Source organism: Zophobas morio, unplaced genomic scaffold, assembly GCF_036711695.1.
Source record: "Zophobas morio isolate AGI-343-1 ecotype UQ-CSIRO unplaced genomic scaffold, CSIRO_AGI_Zmor_V1 ptg000004l, whole genome shotgun sequence".
Taxonomy (NCBI): Eukaryota; Metazoa; Arthropoda; class Insecta; order Coleoptera; family Tenebrionidae; genus Zophobas; species Zophobas morio.
This window is the reverse complement of record NW_026972109.1, coordinates 14,761,228-14,782,230: the sequence shown is the minus strand read 5'-3', so window position 1 is coordinate 14,782,230 and position 21,003 is coordinate 14,761,228. Positions and strand designations below refer to the sequence as shown.

General features: G+C 33.6%; 3 protein-coding genes across 5 annotated transcripts in view; all 3 read right to left on the bottom strand.

Annotated features, from left to right (window-relative positions):
* Sprt (sprite) overlaps positions 1–13,964 on the bottom strand; it is a 71,444-nt gene extending 57,480 nt beyond the window's left edge. For both annotated transcript variants that reach the window (XM_064074258.1, XM_064074264.1), the window contains exon 1: positions 13,822–13,964. The gene's annotated coding sequence lies outside the window, so the exon portion shown is untranslated. The remainder of the gene's footprint in view (positions 1–13,821) is intronic.
* Positions 13,965–14,243: 279 nt separating this feature from the next.
* On the bottom strand, positions 14,244–15,199 carry LOC135142531 (peroxisomal membrane protein 2). Its single transcript, XM_064074250.1, has 4 exons — positions 15,023–15,199; positions 14,874–14,969; positions 14,538–14,820; positions 14,244–14,430 (listed from the first exon to the last, which is right to left on the bottom strand). Exons 1-4 carry the CDS (start codon positions 15,109–15,111, stop codon positions 14,335–14,337), a joined length of 564 nt encoding a protein of 187 aa, XP_063930320.1. The 5' UTR covers positions 15,112–15,199; the 3' UTR covers positions 14,244–14,334.
* Positions 15,200–15,270: 71 nt separating this feature from the next.
* On the bottom strand, positions 15,271–19,816 carry LOC135142514 (probable multidrug resistance-associated protein lethal(2)03659). 2 transcript variants are annotated; one of them, XM_064074241.1, is made up of 10 exons: positions 19,646–19,816; positions 19,360–19,593; positions 18,887–19,311; positions 18,685–18,841; positions 17,447–18,637; positions 17,063–17,396; positions 16,867–17,017; positions 16,583–16,813; positions 16,304–16,536; positions 16,084–16,209 (listed from the first exon to the last, which is right to left on the bottom strand). In XM_064074241.1, the coding sequence occupies exons 1-10, from the start codon at positions 19,720–19,722 to the stop codon at positions 16,183–16,185; spliced, it is 3,060 nt and encodes a 1,019-aa protein (XP_063930311.1). In that variant the 5' UTR covers positions 19,723–19,816; the 3' UTR covers positions 16,084–16,182. The 2 variants fall into 2 exon arrangements, with proteins under 2 accessions (XP_063930305.1, XP_063930311.1); XM_064074235.1 differs by having other exon boundaries at positions 15,271–16,536.
* Between the last annotated feature and the right edge of the window lie 1,187 nt (positions 19,817–21,003).

Sequence of the window (21,003 nt, the reverse complement as noted above, 5' to 3'; positions counted from 1 at the left end):
TTTTTTTTATTCGCCGTGAACCAAGGAGGCGGAGCTTAACTGCAAAATATTTATTTCGTTACAAGAGATTAAAAACATGTTTTTAAGTATTGTTGCTCAAAGAATACTATGTCTATTAAGAAAATCAGGCAAATTATAAACCCCGCCCACCCACCCCATCTTAATTGTGACGATTTTTTATTCTTACAAAACTAAAACACGTTTGAAATGGTAAATGTTTGTAAGAAAATATGGATTTTGCAGTTAACCTCCGCCCACTTGGCTCACGACGAATAACAAAAAAATCATCACAATTGAGACAGGGCAGGTGGAGGGGGGGGGTTATAATTTGCCTGTTTTGCTTAATATACATGGTTTTAATTAATTAATTAATTATGATTTACCATGATTACGATAACCTTAAAATATTTACAAGATTTCAGAGCATTGGGTTTTGTTTCAAAGTTAAATTGCAAAATATTGTTATACAGGTTTTTTCCAAAAATCCTGGTTATCTAGGGTGAAAATTCGAGACGGATTCGCATATAATAAATGCAAGAGTCTCATATTTTATAAAATCTAAAAAATTTATTATTATAAATTTTGGATATGACGTCATCTCATTGGTGGTGGGATGATTAGCTAAATTTTACTTAGCGTTTATTCATTTACATGATATTCCTAATATACATACAAAATTTGACACGAATAAGCTCAATAGTTTCAGAGATTACATGTCTAATATAAATGAATACAGACACCAAACAGACAGACAGACAGATAGACAAAAAACAAGATCGAAGACGGCTAAAATTTTTTGGAAGTTTGTCTTTGAATTTTCAACTCAAACTTGCAAACCTTTATCGGACGAAACGAAAATTCTCTCAGATATATTGTCAATGTTCAGAGATCCATGGCGGTTTTTAATCGTGGTTTTTGTTACTCTCTCGATATTTGATGCTCAGTTGCATGTATTAATTTATTACTAATTCGTTCAATCTTTGTATAACTTATTTATTCTATAAAATTGACAACGATCAAAAACAACTTCACGTCTTGAATTTTACACACTACTATTTTGTATAGATACTAATAATGTTAGTGTCATGTACGGTTCGAATAACCGGCCTGATAAAAATCTTACAACTTCAGTTAAATTCATTACAAATTAGGTCAAATACGGCTTTGTTCGGAATTTGACGACCCGAAGTACTATATTTACGTTACAACGTATATTTCTAGTTCCGGTTATCGTATTTCTGTATCCGGCTTTGCCATTCTTATTCGCCTAAAATAACACAATACGGTCTTGCAAAATTATATTTCTACACAATCACGTCGTGTTTTTAATGTGAGTTGCAGCCGAATAAAAATATCCCCAACACACATATGCCAAACGACGGGTGTAAATTTTATTGTTACTCTAAACACAATAAAGTTCATTAATTTTATTACTATTATTATATACTTCAGTGAAACCAGTGTTTTGTTTGAAAGAATTCCCCTAACATATCTGATTAAGTAACATTAAAGAGGCCCAGGCCAGCTGCGTCTGGACACGGGTGGGTAGGTGCGACCGTTGTAACAATATTTATGGGGGCAATGTCAGCGCTCCATTTGATTATTCACAGCAAAGTCGAAACATTAAAAAGCTAATCGAAATTTGAAAAAATTAAAAGGTCTTATTAGATCATCGCATACGTAACTTCCTTTCATCGAATGAATACATACTTTTAAAATCATAGTACAGCCTATTGTTCTGACGTAGAGTATATAATCAGCAAAATGAATGTGTGAACTAATTTTATAATTCAATTCAAATGTTCCACCACTGCTTGCGTGTTAAAATCGTAATTTCCATGTTCATGTTAAAGCTCAACAAGTGGCTACAGTCTGCAACCTGGTTATCCTGAAACCTAAAATTTTTTCTTAATTGCTTTGAAATTTTTCCTTTTCTCTTCCATAATTCCATACAATTAAGCAGTAAATCATGCACCGCGAAATCCCGTCCTTGGCCGGTAATTTAAATGCAAATTACATATGATTAAATGTCAAAAATTGAGTTAATACGTAATGAAGCAGTTGAATTAAATTTCAGCTCCGCGCGCTTACTTAATTGTTCGCAATGTATAATAACGCTTCCGGTGGATAAATCTCGAAATTATGGTAGTCATAGGAATGTGATGAAGAAGTGGATGTCATTTATATAAATCAAGGCGAGCCCTTAATGTATCGCATTACTTCAAGTGTGAGATTACGAACATTCTTCGCTCCAAACAAATGATTTATGATGTGTTCCTCCTATCGAAAAAAATAAACCCGTTTCGAGCGATGATTTGCTAGCTATGTTTGGATCGCTTTACAGCTTCGTTTATTCAATTGGGATGAGGATAAATCAAGGCCTGGAAATTAATCTTTCAGGCTGACACGTAAAAAACTGAAACAATAGCTCGGTGCACGGAGACTTCAATAACGAGATAAGCGACGAACCCTCGGCATTGAAATCACCATCGATTTCTTCCTGCTTTCGCTTTCGTTATAGCAGGTGTCTTCGCAAATTACGGATTAATTATTGTCAACTTGATGAATTTCTCCATAGGCTTTGCGTGAGTAAAATGATGAAACTGTCTAAAATTCGTATGAACAGTGCGTCCTTGACGTGGATTTATAACGCTACGCCACGCATGTTTAATGACAGCACAAAAGAAAGACGATGGCCTGCAACATACCAGCTTTCAGCTGAAACCCAGTCGAACTTCTTCCAAGGTTAAGCTGGAAATTTAGTGATGTAAGAACAGAAAGATTGCAATTATCTTGCTCATCCAAGACATAAATTCCGGTTTTAATTGCAGCTCTTTCATCATAGCACGGTAGCCGAGATGACTGTTATGTTTTGGCAATCTCTTGCCTCACCTCGAATTCTTTTCCTCGTTGTTAGCGAGATTTATCTCGACTCGTTGAAAGAAAAATTACTATTGTCAATAATAAATTAAGCGAATTAGCTTTTTCTTAATTGGCTCGAGCGATGTATGGTGCAGGAAGTGCGGCCGCTCTAGGAGGAAGCGCTAAATGAAGATATCCATTTTTCTGCAATTGCTAAATAATCGGAGACATTTCTAGTTAGAAAGCAATAATTTCCTTAATTGGTACATTCGCAGCGAACGTTTTGCAATTTTGTATTGGATTCGAATCCGATGAAGTCGAAGAAATCGCGTTCATTACGCAATTAACATGATAAATCGTAACAAATTTGCTTTACGATATTGTTTCGTGCAGACTGGTGTTTTTGAATGCGGACATTTTCCAATTAAATTGCTTGTCGGTGCAATAAAATCAGCGGAATGAGCGTTTATGATCAGAACTCGTTTGCCCTTTTTTGGATCGGAGATGAAAAAACGGAATAATTAAGTCGACGTCATTTCCATGTCGTGTTAGATTAATGGAAGAGGAGAGTACCAGAGTTGATGCGTAATTAAATTATTAACAGGCATTTACAGGTTTCTCGAGATATCGGCTTGTAAATGATGGCTTAGAGCTTTCCAGATTAGATTAGAGCTAATACTTCCTGAAAAGTCTTTTAACTTTTATTGCTTTGCTGAAGAAGTGGTTTTTGCGAAGACGAAGGTCCCACAAAGACCCTGTTCGGATCTTGCCTTTAGCGTCAAATTAAGTCATCTTTTGGTAACTGTTTAAGTTAATTGGGTACACGTGGGGTCAGTGAATTTTAGCACTCAAAAAACCCGGTAGTCCGACTGACAAATTTATAGTTTTTTAATAAAATTATTAAAATATTAATAAAATCGTATCTAACTGAAAGATTACATTGTAAGAAAACATAGAAATTTTGAGTTTAAAAATCTTTAGCACTTACAGTATTTTGAATGACTAGTTCTTTCATTGGCTGACGAAATGATCACGGCGTTACGTTAGATGAGTATCAGATAATAAGTATCAATAATGCACTGACACGACCGACCTACAGATTATTGCTTCATCAAAAGTGATATAAGTTTTATTAATAAATTTCTCTGAAAGCAGATTTTCCCTTGATTGTAGCGTTCTTGCAATCTACAGTGAACTCAAATTTCGAAAAAATAATTGTCAAAATGTGCTTAGAAAAAAACTTGCATGTATAGATGAAGTTCAAGTTGTGGTAAACTTAGCTATTGAATAGATAAGTAAACACTATTGTTACAATAATTGTGATAAAATTTTATGTCGGGCAGGAAAAAGAGTTTCTTCACATACCTACACTAAATTTCTCTAATAACACTAATAAGCACTATTGACCAATAAAAATAGCGATATGTGGCAAATGCTAGGTTTAATTTAATGTTAAATAAATGTAACAATGTTTGTTGCTCTGAAATTTTTATTTTTAAAGTAAAGCAACTTTGACAAATAAGTATCTAATTTCATGTGTTTTCAACGTTTCACAAGTAGTCTGTTTATTAACCATTTTATTAGGCAGACGATCACCGAATCTACTAGACTGATTATTATGAAATTTTCGTTGTATTTTAAAGTTGTTTTGTAGATGTTGAAACGTTACCTAAAATTTGTTTATTCATCTCCACCAAAAATTTGAGGACGTAATTTCAAAATTTTGTTAGGTGAAACTCACTTGAAATTTATATAATTTGTAATTTAATAATAATCTGTTTAAAATTTTAATCTTACGCATGCAGATGTTTCAAAAAAAAAAAGTAATAAGTAAATTTACCTATTAATTACACGATATCCTCTAAAATTTATTTGTTTATCTCTTCTATTAATCATGAAATATTTAGTGAATAATTATTTATTAGAGATACAAAAAAAGTCAAAGACCAAAGTTGTAAGGTTCTTTGAGGATTATAGTCTAAAATTATTTTTATATACAAAGTGTTCTGTTTTTAACGTGTAACACATAACTTAGTCTTTTTTTAATGAAACACCCTATATATTTTTATATTTTCTCGTTAGCCTCTTCCTAGGGTTTTTAACTACAATTTACTTTTGAAAATCCAATGCGACGTAGCCACGTAATTCCAATTTTTTGCAATTTTTTTGGCAATGGAATACACTGATTGTCTATAAGAAAATTCTAAACTTTACAACTTTCAAATATCGATATTTCAATTTTTTCAATTAGAACACCCTGCAATTTATTACTGTATTTTACTTTATTTTTTTGTTCTCAATCTTTTAATATGTCGATGCGTCTATTAAAAAAGTAAAAAATTTCAGTAACTATCAACTTTAAATATACAAAATACTTAACAAAGAAGAAAGTGAACAAAAAAGTAATAAAATATAGGGTGTTCTATTTAAACTGAAATGTCGACATTTGAAAATTATAATACTTAATTATATTTTATGAACACTCTGTATATGGAAATTTAATTTCATCTGTAGCACAATAAACGCGTCCTTCTATTTGTTTCTCCACAAAATATTGCAAGACAGTTTTTAAATTAACCCTATTTTTTATGAACACTTCTGTTGCTAAACAATTTCAAGAAAATTTTAAAAATTTGGCAACGTCGCATTGTAATTTAAAAAATAAACTGTGATTGTAAAACCTGAGGGGCGGTCAATCAAAAATATGTAAAAGTATATAAGTTGTTTCTTAAAAAAAAAGATGTATATTACGCTTTAAAAACACAACACTCTGTATTTAATTTTAGATAAATGCAACAATGTTTGTTGCTCTGAAATTTTTATTTTTAAAGTAAAGTAACTTTGACAAATATCTAATTTCATGTGTTTTCAACGTTTCACAAGTACTTAAAAATACGAGAATGAAGGTTCCGTCTGTCTGTTTATTAATCATTTTATTGGGCAGATGATCTCCGAAACTACTAGACTGATTATTATGAAATTTTAGCTGTATTTTAAAGTTGTTTTGAGCACGTAATTTCAAAATTGTGTTAGGTGAAACTCGCTTGAAATTTATATTATTTGTGATTTAATCATAATCTGTTTAAAATTTTAATCTTATGCATGTAGGTTTTTCAAAAAAAAAAAATAATTACACGATGTCCACTAAAATTTATTTGTTTATCTCCTCTATTAATCATGAAATATTTAGCGATTGAATTGTTATTTGGTCAAGTAGTCGAATCTACGCTAAAAACACTTCAATGTGGCACCGCCCACCCACCCCGTTTTCTTTTTAATCGCTCACTTTATTGGACAAAAAGTGGATTTTATATTGACCGATTGTTGAATCTAAACAAAAAAGGTAAAACTAACCCCACCCATCTCCACTTTTCAATTTCATTGGTTTATTATTTATTGTGAGATGAAGATTGAATTTTATTTTATCAAATGGTGGAATCTACGCTAAAAGGAACTTCAAAGTGGCCCCGCCCACCCACCCAGTTTTCTTCTCGATCACTCATTTTATTAAAAAGTGGATGTTATATTGATAAATAGTGCAATATAAACAGAAAAGGTAGAACTAACCCCACCCACCTGCACTTTTGAATTTCATTGGCTTATTTTTTTTACTGTGAGATGAAAATTGGACGAAATATGGATTTTATGTTGATAAAAAATGGAATATAAACTGAAAAGGTGAAACTAACTAGTATTTCTTAAGATAAGGCTGATTTTGGTAAATGACTGAACAATATTAAGAGTAATCACTGGAATGAAGAGGGGTGGGTGGGCGGGGCTATTGCTTGCTTATAAAAGACTATAGAAAAAAGTTAAACTTGGCCCCGCCCACCCACCCGTTCTCTCATTTTTTTCTTCTGGAATAAGAAATAAATCTTATAGCAAGTAGTATAACAAAAAATTACGATTGGCGCCTTTTTTTAACAGCCTACATTTTGTTAGTTTCCATTCTCATTCTACAAAAGAACATATAATTAACCCCGCCCACCCACCCGCCTTCATTTCATTGATTCATTTTATCTAGTCCGAATGAAAAGCGGACCTCAGACTGAATGAACAGAAATAAAATCGTTAGAATGAAATCAGGGCGGGAGGGCAGCGCTAGTACCTGCTAAGATATGCCTGACTTTGGTAAATGACTTACCCTCTAAGAAACAAGGGAGGGTGGGTGGGCCGAATTGCCAGTTTCATATTTTCTCGACGTGTCATGACCTCTAGACTACGAAAAATGTCTGTCTGTCCGTTTGTCTGTCTCTCTGTATTATTTACCTGTCTATTGGACATGCAGTTTATTAAAACAAATCAGAATTACGAAGTCAGTTCTTCAGCTGTGAAGTTTAATATTTTGAAAAGTTTGGTGGAGGGATTTTTTTAACCATTTTTTCGAGTTCTTCAGAGCCTTCTTAATAACATACCATCGAGCTTATTCGTCGTTTTTGGAACACTCGATATACAGAGTGAGTCACTACTAAGCGTACATTCCCATCCCATTAATTATTTGAAATAGAAGAAAATGACACAAATCAAAGTTGTACGGTTCTTTAAGAACTATACTTTAAAATTATTTTTAACTATACAGATCGTTCTGTTTTTTAGGCGTAATACACATCCTATTTTTTTTAAGAAACGTAATTAAATAAAAAAAAAAGAAACAACTTATATACTTTTACATATTTTGATTGACCTCCCCTCAGGTTTTACAATCACAGTTTATTTTTGAAATTCCAATGCGAGGTTGGCAATTTTCTTGAAATGTTTAGCAACAGAAGTATTCACAAAAATTAGGTTAAATTTAAAAACTGTCTTGCAATATTTTGTGGGGAGACAAATACAAGATGAAATTAAATTTCCATATACAGAGTGTTCATAAAATATAATTAAATATTACAATTTTCAAATGTCGATATTTCAGTTTTTTCCAACAGAACACCGTATGTTTTATTACTTTTTTTGTTTACTTTCTTCTTTGTTGAGTATTTTCTATATTTAAAATTGATAATTAAGTACTGAAATTTTTTAATAGACAGATCGACATATTAAAAGATTGAGAACAAAAAATAAAGTAAGATACAGTAATAAATTACAGAGTGTTCTATTTGAAAAAATTGAAATATCGATATCTGAAAGTTGTAAAGTTTAGAATTTTCTTATAGACAATCAGTGTATTCCATTGCCAAAACATTTGAAAAAAATTGGAATAACGTGGCAACGTCGCATCGGAATTTCAAAAGTAAACTGTAGTTAAAAAGCCTAGGAAGGAACTAATGAGAATATATAAAAATATACAGGGTGTTTCATTAAAAAAAGTTATGTGTTACACTTTAAAAAAAGAACACTTTGTATGTAAAAATAATTTTAGACACTAGTCCTCAAAGAACCATGCAACTATGGTCTTTGACTTTTTTGTAACTCTAACAAATAAATATTGAAATATTTATGTCTTAAATCAAACATGGCTGATCCAATTTTTCTAAGAAAGCAATATTGTCTTTAGTGTTACAGTGTACACATAAAAATGTCTGTCAATTATTATTAAATTTATTTTTCTTGTTAAATCCACCTCTATTTTATTTTCGGACATAAGCGTTATCCTACAGAATAAAAAAAAATTTTTTTCTTAGAAACTACAGATACAGGATGGGTCAATAAATACGCGATATCTCATTATAACTGTTAGAGATAGAGAAAAAGTTAAAGACCAAAGTTATATTCTTTAAGTAAGTAGTATATATTAAGATTATTTTCAACTGTACAAATTGTTCTGTTTCTGAGGCGTAATATACTAGTTTTTTGTAAATAGAACACACTATATATTTTTGCATACTCTGAATGTCCTAGACTGTCCTCATTACCACGTTATTCCAATTTCCTTGATTTTTTTTAGCAAGAGTTCACTAAAAAAAATCACAATAGTGTTATTTTTATAATCTGTGGCGCACCAACTCAACGGTACATTATTTAGTTCACTAAGTTCGAGAAAAGATTTAGATAGATAAATCAAAAAATGTGAAAAGTTATCCACTGTTGTCAGATTGATCCTAAACAACTTTTAAGTTTATTATAAAATAACGAAAACGATGGATAAAAATACCTCCAAAATTATTTTGAATAATGAAAGTCCCATCAGTAGTTATATAGTAGAGCTGCTAGCTCACTTTGACCTCATTTGATCTGAGCCACGAGCCCCACTACTTTTTATCGAAGGTTTGTCGTCGCCTTGTGCTGTTTTGCGCAGACTCGAGTTCTATCTCGACTATCCCCTTAGTAGGAAAGTACAGATTTATGAACAAAACAATTAAATTTAATCAGGTTGGTCGAGCGGTCTAAGGCGTTAAATTTAAGCTCTGATTCTCGAAAGGGAGCGTGGGTTGGAATACCACACCTGACAGTTTTTTGCGTTTAAATGAAACACATTTTAATGTTATACTATTTATTGTAGACAGCCAATTGTCAAATGAGGTGAAACTGAGCTAGGAGCCCCACTATATAACTTCTCCCATCGATTTCAGGTACACAACACAAAATATAGTGAAATTTTAGAAACAAAAATGGACTTTGAAGGGTTGTATCTTCCACATCTGGACAAAAGAATTTTTTGAATTATTTTTTCTCTCCTCCATAAAGAGTCCTGAACAATGTGTCATAGATATAAAAAAACCTACTTAAAGAACCTTAGTCTCTGACTTTTTTTAATTTTCAATAATTAATAAGATATAGAGGGATGCGCGCTTAGTAACTCACTCTGTATATATCGTGCTTCCTTAACAGTTTTAGTAAAATATACGAACACTAATTAAGTGATTACGCTATAAAATACGTAACGATGTCCTTTGAAAAATGATTCAATTTCTTTCCATAACGATTTCATTAACAAGAAGTAGTCGTAGTAGTTATAAAAAATATGAAATATTATATTATCTTATATTCTTAAACAATTTTATGGAAAATTTAATAAAAAGTAGATACTTTTAATGACTTTTTTTTGACATCCTGGCAAAACATCAGACTTGACCTATTATTAATTACAGAATAGGACTAAAATGTATTTAATCTCGTCGTGGTTCATAATTGGTAAGCTTGGTTTCCACAACATGTTAATTTCTCCATTAATGGGCAAGTTCTGGACTGTTCTGGTTGTGTCTGACCACCTATACGCATCCGTCCCATGCAGTCCCTTTAACTCACTCACGTCCCCTCGCAGTGACTGATGAACCCATCGCCCACAACTCTTCCTTCTCCACAATGTGCAATCAGTGCCGATACGATCTGCGACCATCTTGATCTGCACGCTCTGAACTTTGCACTAAGCCAAGTTCACACGCTAATGCGGTTAAAGCCCCGACTTTGTTTTGTTTACAGTTTACACCTTCAATCTATCGATTCGATTTCCGTGGCGCCTCTTCGGGGAAACACTCCCATCCACCCGTCTCTGATATTAATTATGAACGTTTTCTCTGAATACATCTGCATAATTTCATTACAATTTCAAATTTTTGCGAGTTCGTACGCTGGAACAATACCGAAACCCGAGGACAAGGCTTTTCCCAGAATTTTTTCACACCCATGCATGGATAGCATCAGTGAAAGGTATAAGTTTATGGTAATTTAACCCGATTTTTGACCACTGGGTGCGTTTATGGGCATTGATGGTTAGGACAACGCCTGTTTGTTTACTATGTGGAGATTAAGTTGTGAAATGACAATGACATTCACGTGGTTAAGCAAATTGCGTAAAGATAGTAGCTTTGTTGTTTTGGGGATTTCTTCATAAAAGTACCGTAAAAATTAACTACGGGTTAATTGTTCGTGTTTGTACATACACCTGGTGGTTGCGGTGTTTACTTTGAACTTTCTTGGACGGGTTACGGAACTGTGACACCTATACCTAATAATGTAAAGATGTGAAGGAAGGGTGCGATCAGATATCAATTTTTAGTACGACGAAGAATGGTCTTGTGGTATTTTGAAGAAGAAATTTGATCCCACTATTGTAGACACACACTTACCTAATAGCCTAGTAACGGTTATGTTATGACAATGATTTTACAATATAGCTTTTGTAATAGTAGATATCAAATATCAGAATTGTGACAGCAGATGTCGTTGAGAAATCTAAGCGTAACTCCTTTAAATGCTAATTGCTATTTTACTGAATTTTTTGCAATTAAATCTTTCCATTTCCCAGCACAGTTTCTATTCTTCACTCTGACTTATAGTTTGAAGTTATTTTTGGAGAATTCCAATATTCGAGATTTTGTTTCTTTTTCTGTGGAGTGATATTCAATCATTTATGTATTCTCAGTGTCCAAATTATGTGCACCTAATTCTGTCAATAACTGTCAGTTACTATCAGCAAACGTCGGTTTGACACCTCGAGGTTATCGTATAAAAGTGGATGAAGTATTTGTCCGATTGTCTTCTGCACCCAACCAACCTTGTAATAAAGCACCTATTGCACAGTTCTATTGTCTAGGAAAGTAAGATTGTATTGATAACTTTTCAGTTGATCAGTGTTCATGTTTAGTTATTTATTTTGTGTCTGTTCATATCCAGTACTGGTTAAGAAAAAACACAGTAGATAATGTAAATTAAAATTATTTTTAAAGGAACATTAACGAAAAAATTACGACACGGATTAATAAACCACATATGTGGGAGTATTTTATTTTATAAAATTTAAAAAATATTAACTAATGTAAATTTTAATACACATACAAAATTTTACAACAATCGGTCCAGTAGTTTCGATAAATATCCAGACAGACGGCAGACAGACAGACAGACGGACAGAAACGGGAGAACTATTTTTCGTATCTTAGGGGTCACGAAACGTCGAGAAAACCGGTATAGTCATTTTATGGTCGTCACTAATTCTGCTGCTGTGCCGTCCAACCCCTCATAATCACGTCATAAGATTTTATTGGATACAAAAATAATATTGTGAGTGTAATTTATCACTATTAAAAATATGTAGTGTTTTCTTTTCGTTTTTGTTTATTTTCAATTACTTTTTAAATTTGTTTCACAACCAAATTTTTTTGACTGTTGAATTTAATTAACTTGAGTCGAACAATAATATTGTTACAGTTATTATAGACGTTAATTTCTCTTTCCGCTTTGCACGTGCCCACTTTTTGTCTCTAATTTGTTTAATAACGAACCGAGCGAAAGCAAAACCAATATAAACTGAAAAATTAATAATTACTAATAATTATTACTAATTACTGCTTTATTATTTTCAATATTATTGTTTAGAGAAAATTTGTTGCATATGATATAATTCGAATACTATACAAATAATATTGGAAATTGTTTTGAGAAACACAGGAAAACACAGTTTAAAAATCTCTAAAGATATTTCATTTCACACATGTTATTACCTTACTACATATAGCTTAGAAATATTTGCAGTTAAACAAACCATTGCAGCAGCAACTATAAAATATATAATTTCATGGTAGGCAATAACACGCATTATTTTATTTAAATAAAGCAAAGAAATTTTCCGGTTGCCACATTCTCGACGTTTACCTTCGGTCGCGATATTATAACATAAAATTTAACCTTTCGACCAGTATTAGACATAAATATAAACATATAAATTTGATAAATGGTTGTTTTCTTATAGTCACTTTATTAAAATAAATTCCTTCCCAGGAACGTGGCATATTTAAATAAAAAACCAATTCCAACAACATTACCCTTATTTAAAATATAGGCAACTCTACACGGACTTGTACACGAAACCTTGGGTGAAAATTGTTAAATTATTCAAATAAATTCAAATTCTTCGATCCGATCAATCATTTCCATTGTTGCGTATTCTCGAAAATCAAAACAACACAATGTCAAAGCAAACAACCACCCAAATGGGAAAATTATTCAGAGAAAAACATTGGTATTAAAGAGACATCATAAATAAGATTTTAAGGTTCGTTAATCCACTTTTTGTTATTTTGGAGATTAGCGTGCTAAAATGTCACTGCGGGATTTATAATTAAAACTGTAATATTAATAAATCGCGGATTAACTTTCCCAAAATGTCGCATAAATCCCGATTGTGTAACCATCTTCAGACTCGGTGGAACAAATCAATTCGTTCGGTTTTTCCTTGATTGACAAGTGCGCAACATCTCCTAAACCACTTCACAAAGCCTCGAAAACCCAAGTCATCTCGCTATAAAGCACGGTAGCCTTCACCCCCTGTGAGTGATTATGACAGCTTTCATTGTGGTTTCCGCTTCTCTTCATTCGATTGTCTTATCCACAAACCAACATTCCCTTTATGTTTGTCCACTTCGTACGGGAAACCAAAGTATTGTTTACACATAATAATATCCGGCGATAATCTATTGTTGGTGAAGGTGAATTGAGAAATTAAGTAAGCTGTAGGATTATTATCACTCTAGAATATCAAGTCAATGAATGGACTTATCAATCAATCTCTCTAATGAATTATTAAAGAAACACGTTCAATTATGTGCTGTTACAAAATATTACGCCCACGACACACACTTGCGATTACGCCTAAGAGTAGTGGTTATTAATGAAAATAGTAATAAACCCACGTGATTCGAGTGGGGTATAATTGAAAATGGACGGTATTTTAAGTCACGTGAAGTGGAAATAACAGTACTTAGAGTTTTCACTCAAGCAGGATTTTTTTTCACGAAGTAGGTATTGTTGTGGATTCTCAGGAGCGAAAGATAATCGCTGCAAGAATTAGTATGTACATAATTTACGTAGCGGGTTGTTAAATTAAGAAAAGTGTACTAAACGAGATTTTTGAGTTTTTTGACCCCGATGTTTTTTGGCTGAAAGGTCACTCCACCTTCCCCTACAAAGTGACAAGTGATTTAAATTCATCACGATTTATTACTAATGCACCCTACTTTACCCTACGAAGTGATTAAAATTCAAACCTGTCTTCATTTGATTAATTTGTATTAATTAAATTACCTCAAATCAGTTGCTATCTCCACAAATTAAAAAAAAAAAAAAACACTACGAAGTTATCACCAAAACACAAAATAAGATTACGGAACGATGGTAAGTGCGAGTTCTATTGACACTACAACATCGGCTCGCGCGAGACTAACGAGCTTTTGGTCTGGGCCGCTACAAGAACCATCGATGCGTGCCACTCTGGAGGGGAACCAGGGACTCCCTAATTTTCTACACACAGCCATGTGCTTAGCGACTTTTACACCTAAACACACGGTGTGTGTTTGTAGCACTTTAAAAACTTGTTTATTTTATATTCCGGCGAGTGGACTCCCGGAAATAAACACTTGTCGAGTTCAAAGGGAGCGCGATTGCAGGTGAATTGTAAATATTTTTGATCGGGAATTTCGGAAGAGTTGGGTAACTGACATAAAGTGTACCAACCAATATTTTTATTGTAACCAAACAAACTTATTTATAGTAAAAACACCCCACCCGTAGTAAATGCGTGTAATTTATTGTGTGGAATTATTTGTTATCTCTTTTGGCCTGTTGTTGGCGTCGTTTATTTGCGATGTACACGGTCCAGAAAAATCCAACGAGATTGACAATGACGACCCTCAACTGAAAGATTAAAGGATTTGTTTTGTGTGTGTGGAGATTTAAATTGTTATTTGAGTTTAGTGAAGGTTGTTGTATAGGCAACCAGTTATACGCAAACTAACACTTACCATAGGCGGTACAACACTCAGATTTAGTAAATGTATAATAGTTAAATATTTCCAACTGGATGAAAGAACCAGCCAATATAGACTTTGTAACTGTTTGACTGCAGCATTGTGACTTTTGCCCTCCAATCTTGCCAGAACATATAAAGTAAATGCCTGGTACAAAGGTGAATAAATTAACCTTTCAAAAAAGAGTTTTTTGAGAACAGGGAAAGCCGCTTCTTCAGGTACAACGTTCTCCAGCCATGTGTAGAAATAGTGGGGGATAGTACCCCCAAACAACAATCTAATTAAATGAAAATTAATAAATGGTCAATTTAATAATAAATAATATTTTACCCAAAAACCCCATACGCTAGGAGACTGTTATGGTTCAGGACTTTATTCCCGGCTATACATTGCGACGTGAAATTACCAGCAGTCGCAATTACACAGCTAAAATAGCAAACGTTTAACTATTTTACTTAAATACTTGATTAATAACTTACCAGGTGATTGCTTTCGTTCTAATTGGGTGATTGAACAGTTGTTCAAAATAAAACCCCAGAGCATTGAATATGGGCTTTGAGAGAACCATTTTCTATATTTGCAAGTAATGTAGAAGAAAAAACAATTTACGTTGGTGTTATCGTAAGACCGAGGTTAAAAGTCAACAACTTAAACAAATAACGAATATGAGACTTAGGACTAGTGGGATTTCGAAGTGATAAGACGTTTGCATTAGTTAGAATCGTCGGTTTCCGTTTAAAATATGTTTATTTTATTTATTTATACAACACATTTGGATACGATTTATATGTTTAACAAATAAACTCAAATGTTGCAAAAATTTAAAGTTAAATTATGGGTTTTAATCACAGAATTGTTGCGCCAGTGACAGTTATTCCAGTGGCGTGGACAAAATATATCAACAACACAGCGGCGCGTGTCGTTATCGTTTTTAGAAAATTATTAAAAAAAGAAAGATAAAATGCTCGATAAAACATGTACCTGCTGCAGATAAACGATATATATCTACGTGTACTTATAACACTTAAAATTAATTTCTTTACAGTGACTGGCAATAAAAATATAAACAAATTACAGTGTGACAATTATTATGAACAACATTAACTTTTGTGTAGTATTTCTTTTGATTTTTTGCTCAACATTTGGAAAAATATCCCTTCCTCATCTCTACTCAGTCGCGAAAAAGTACGAAAATCGACTATTCTACCCTCATCCAAAACCATTACTTTATTACAACAAGAAAGAATGTGCAAATCATGAGTCACTATTATCATTGTCGAATTTACAAATACCGTTTGAATCAAATTACAAACTAAATTTCTTAAACTGTCTCCAATATTAACAAGAAATTCATCAAAAACCACAATCTCATTTTTCTCTAAAATAACTTTGGCTAAACAGAGCAAGATCTGTCGAACTCTTCCAACGATGTAAGTGTCATTAACATTAACATTCAAATCCCACACGAATTTCTTCAGATTAACAAGTTGTAGAACGTCCCAAATTTCACTGTCTGGGTATTTATTAAAAGGGTCCAAGTTTTCTTTTATTGTGCCTTCAAAAATGGTTACATCTTGAGGAATCGACGAAATTTTCGACCGTAGATATTCTGGAGGCAAAGTTTTTAAATCGACGCCGTTTACAAAAACTTGACCATCAAAATTTTCTAATTTAAATAAAGTGGAAATTAGTGCCGACTTTCCGGAGCCACTTCTTCCAACAACTCCAATTTTTTCTTTAGGGTGGATAACAAAACTTACGTTGTTTGAGATCGTTTCGTATAAACAAACATTGTGGAACTTGATGTAGCCTGGTTTCGACCATATTTCAGTCATACAATTTGCTGGACATTCTTGTCGGACTTGGGTTAACTCCAAAACGCGTTCTACTGACGTCATATGAGTTTCGATTTCAGCCCAAGTGAGGAAAACTGCATTTGATATTTCGATTAAGAGTAGAGTTTGGAAGATTGTAAATGTAACACTTAATGGGTCTGCAAAATTTTGTTGTATATGTGTATGAATAACTAAATATCGTACCTGATCTAACGACAAAAAATCTACTTATAACAATCCCTAGAAAAATTGTAGAAGTCCAGCCAACTGCTAGAGAAAATGCTCTAGTAGCAGACATATATGTAAAAGAAGCAGAGATCTGTAGATCTAGATGATTATCAAATTCTTCGAGTACTTTTTGTTCGCATTTTTGGGATTTCACTGTAGTTAACCCACTGAGCATAGCACTAAAGTGGCCTACCATTGGAGTTTTACCTGTATTGATGAAATACAATTTTCATTTGATTGAGTGTAAATGTGGCTCTTACTAGATGCTTCCAGTCGTTTTAGGCTTCTGCCAATAGTCAGATACATCTTCCTTATAAAGGTTAAAATAAAAATTAAGAGAACTAGTGGCACGAGAAAAATTTTTTGGATCGGTACAATAAAAATCATGGGTGAAATCAGTGGAATCAACAACTACAAAATATTAGTAGATTGACTTTGTAATAAAAAAATACTTACCTTGGACAAATCGTAGAACAAAAATGGAATTATTTCATCTATGTTTAGAAAATCTCGCGATATCTTATTCAAGATTTCTGCTACAGATGTATTGAAAAAATGCAAATTAACATTGATTAAAGCATGTGCTAGAAGATCATGAAGTTTGAGAGATACACGTTTGGCAAAGTTTAAGAAACCGACGCTAGTGGTAACGAATAAAACAAGTAAAAGAAGTATGAATAAAATTTGTAAAGTAACAGAATTTGTACGTTTTCTCATCAATAATGTTACGTCTGGGGTGCGTGAAGCTCTTGTTCTGGTGTAATTTGCTATTTTTTCTTCATTTATTGCCCTACAACACAAAATGTTTGTTTTGTTTTCACCAGAACTTAGTCATTTCACCATAGATTAATCGATCCTTCTAGAAAATTTGTTGTTAGTGGAAGAAACACCAAAAAGAAAGCTACCAGCAGAAAATGAAGGATACCACCACCTGCTTCCATCCACTTCTTGTAAACTTTACACTCGACTTCTCCAACTTTATTACGTTCTTTGTAGATATTTTTCAAATGAAGAGTAGGCAACAACTGAGTTTCTTCATCAACATTGTCAGTAAATTTTAATTCATCATCAACAAACATGTGTCTTTTGTCATGTACATTTCTTGCTATTATTTTCATTTGAGAGTTGTAATTCGAAGTTATTTTTCCGTTGTCGAGAACAACGGAACTTTGATAACCAACAAAATCTGTTGGATCTTGCATCACAAGAACTACTAACTTGTGGTCAAGAAATCTTACACACGCTTTGAAAACGTATTCTTTTAAATAAGGATCCAAAGCCATTAGAGGATCATCCAGTAAATAAATGTCACTCTCTTTGTATAAAGCCCGTGCTAAATTTATTCTAACGCACTGACCTTTACTCAAGTTAATTCTATCTTCTATTATTGTTTGGTCACCATTTTGTAATAACTGAAAATCGTTAGCTAAATCACAGACGGTTAGCACCGCATTGTACCGTTTTTCGTCAAACTCTTCCCCAAAAACAATATTTTGGCGAATCGTTGCTGGGAAAAGCCATGGTTGTTGAGAAGCATACGAAATACTACCTTCTGTTACCACATTCCCTCTTGTTATGTCGCACTCGCCAAGAATAGTCTTCAACAGAAAAGTTTTGCCGCTGCCAGGAGCACCACTTATCAAAACCAAACCTTCATCAAATTCTAAATTAATATCATTCAAGACTGATTCCTTTCTATATACAACTGAAACATTCTTTAGTGCAATTTTGCTTCTTTTTGACATTTTCAAAACGCGAGATATCTCCTTTCTCTTCAAAAACTCATCAACTCTTGTGATAGTGGCCACAGTTTGAACGATCTGTGATATCGAGAAGGGGATAGTGATGGTGAGTAGGCAACCAATTGTACGATGGCTGTCAAACATGAAGAAAACGATCTCGGAAGTTACTTCGTTGCTATGGATGAAGATGGCCATCCATATGAAAAAAGTTGCACAAGTCCATACAATCCCATTTATGTTTATTATAAACTTGAGTAAAAAGATTTCGAAAGTCAGATTCACTTCTTTTCTGAAAATGTTTGTTTAGTTTTAGGTGGTAGTACGTTTGCTACTTACGATCGCAGATTTAATAACTTCGTGTGGAAAAATTTTTCCCAAGCGTACATTTTTATGGTTCGAATGTTCAAAAGTATGTCTTTGGTTGTTTGAAATCTGTCGTCCGTTTTTTCCAACATTTGTAGTTTTAAAACTGTGGTTTTGATTGCTAAGCGTACTGAAAATTGAATAAGTTTTGGAACAGAATGAATATTTGACTTACCTTGTATGGGTACTAATATTAAAAGAAATAGTACCAGAATCAATACTATGTAGCCGATTCTGTCAGTAAGGATGTAGCTGATAATAATAATTTGAATCGTACTAATCCATGTCTCGTTAGCGGTCTTGATACACATTTCAAAATTATACACATCTTTGGTTAACAGATTGATAATTTTGCCTATATTTTCTGAAGATAGCGATGACTGTCTTAAACACTTCCGATAAAATAGTCCGCTTAAAGAAGCCCGGACCTGGATTTCTAAACTAGACAATTTAAAAGTGTACCACTGGTCGTACCAACATTCTACAAGAACTAAACCGATGATGGAAAATCCGTATAAACTGGAATAAGTTCCACTTGGGTTGATTTGGTGTGGTACGAAAAATGAAGCAAACTTTTCAACCACAAATGGACGGATAACACTAAAAAACGAAGTTTGTTTATGTAAGGATAGACTAAAAAGCACTTACATTAGAGATGTTTTCAAAATAATTTTACTGAGTCCTAGTAAAAAGTACGAAAGTCCGTAAAACTTCAGCAAGGAAAAGAAGATTGAAGTTTCCTTTTGTTTCATTACCTGCTTCTGCCAGTGTTTGTCCAGTTGTTCGGCTAATTTCTTCGATTTGAAAGTTGGGGGTACCTCATACAAATCCGAGTCGTCTAGATCTCTGGTGTACCCTTTCGTAAATAAACTTGCGGTATATCTGTAGATTATTAGAAGTAGGTAATTATTTTAGTGGCGATAAAACTACTTACAAAAAGAATAGTTGTGATATAAAATTCGCTCGTTCTTGGGGGTGCTTACTCCGTTTGATTCTTGGTAGATAGTCCATTGTGGTACCGTCGATGCGTGGTACCGTAAAGGGTTAAATTTACATTTGAAGACTTCGAAATGTTCGTGTTTTGTAAAGCGGAACATGTAATCGTCAAGGACTTGTAAAAACTGTTATCTACAGGTACTACTAAGCTTGAATTCGTCGCGTAGAAATAGATAATGTATTTTATGTATACATTTACGTGCATACAATTATCGAACAAAAAACAAAATAACTACTGAAAATTAACATTTTTTCCTTCTTCCTTATCGTAATACAAAATCGTTTGTCCCTTTTGACTAGATATAAATAAAACACACTTTCATAGGGTAAATCTTTACGTTACAAATTACTTATATTGCACAATCTACTGTTTCGTTCCATTAACAACAGCTATCACAGCAAGGGGTACAGCACGGTACGCAGGTCGGAGGACAACAAGCCTGAGGACAAGCAACCAGCACACATGGCTGCGGACAGCAAGGTACACAAAGGGGGGCACAAGGGCACGGTGGAGGCGGTGCACATGGACATACTTGCACTGGAACACAGCAGGACGTTGGGGCGCAAGGCGGACAGCACTGGGGGCAGCAAGAGCAGCAAGACATGTTCTAGAATCTGAGGAAAAAAACACTGAGAATTTTGAATTAAGACCGAAAGGCGTTCGAAATTGTCGAAATGAGTTGTTTACAGAGGTTGTTGCGGAGACCAGATTTCTTATTTTTGAGATGCAGAGGTCACTTTCTTTCATAATTCGGTGTTGGACCAAAAAAAGTCTTAATTTGGACTAGATGTCTGTCTACGTAGAGGTTTTATGGAACCATTCTCTGCATTTTTTCAGCAAACTGGCATCTGTATGGAAAACATACATTAAATGGATGCGCTTGGGTTTACCATGTTAAGAACATGATTTCAACTTTATTAATGTGTAAAACCTATTTCAAGAGTGACCCATATGTCACTTCTTTTTCTAACTTCCAAGAAACTGTCCGATACATTCACTAGTTTGTAGGCATTTATGTTGTACCATGGTACAAAAAGTCTTCTTGTACCATGTGTTGTACAGATGGGGCCATTAATAATGACCGCCTCCCGGTCCTAGCAATGGACTGCCGAAAGTACTCGAACCGTTCGAGAAAAGCAAGGTTGGTTTACAACTGTAAAGACAGATCTGCATTTATCGAAATTCAGCTTATTCCAAGGGCTCGGGTACTTTCGGCAGTCCATAACTAGGACCATGGCCAAGGGAGGCGATCATTAAAAATGGGCCCGTCTGTACCAGTGTTCTTCACAATAGAT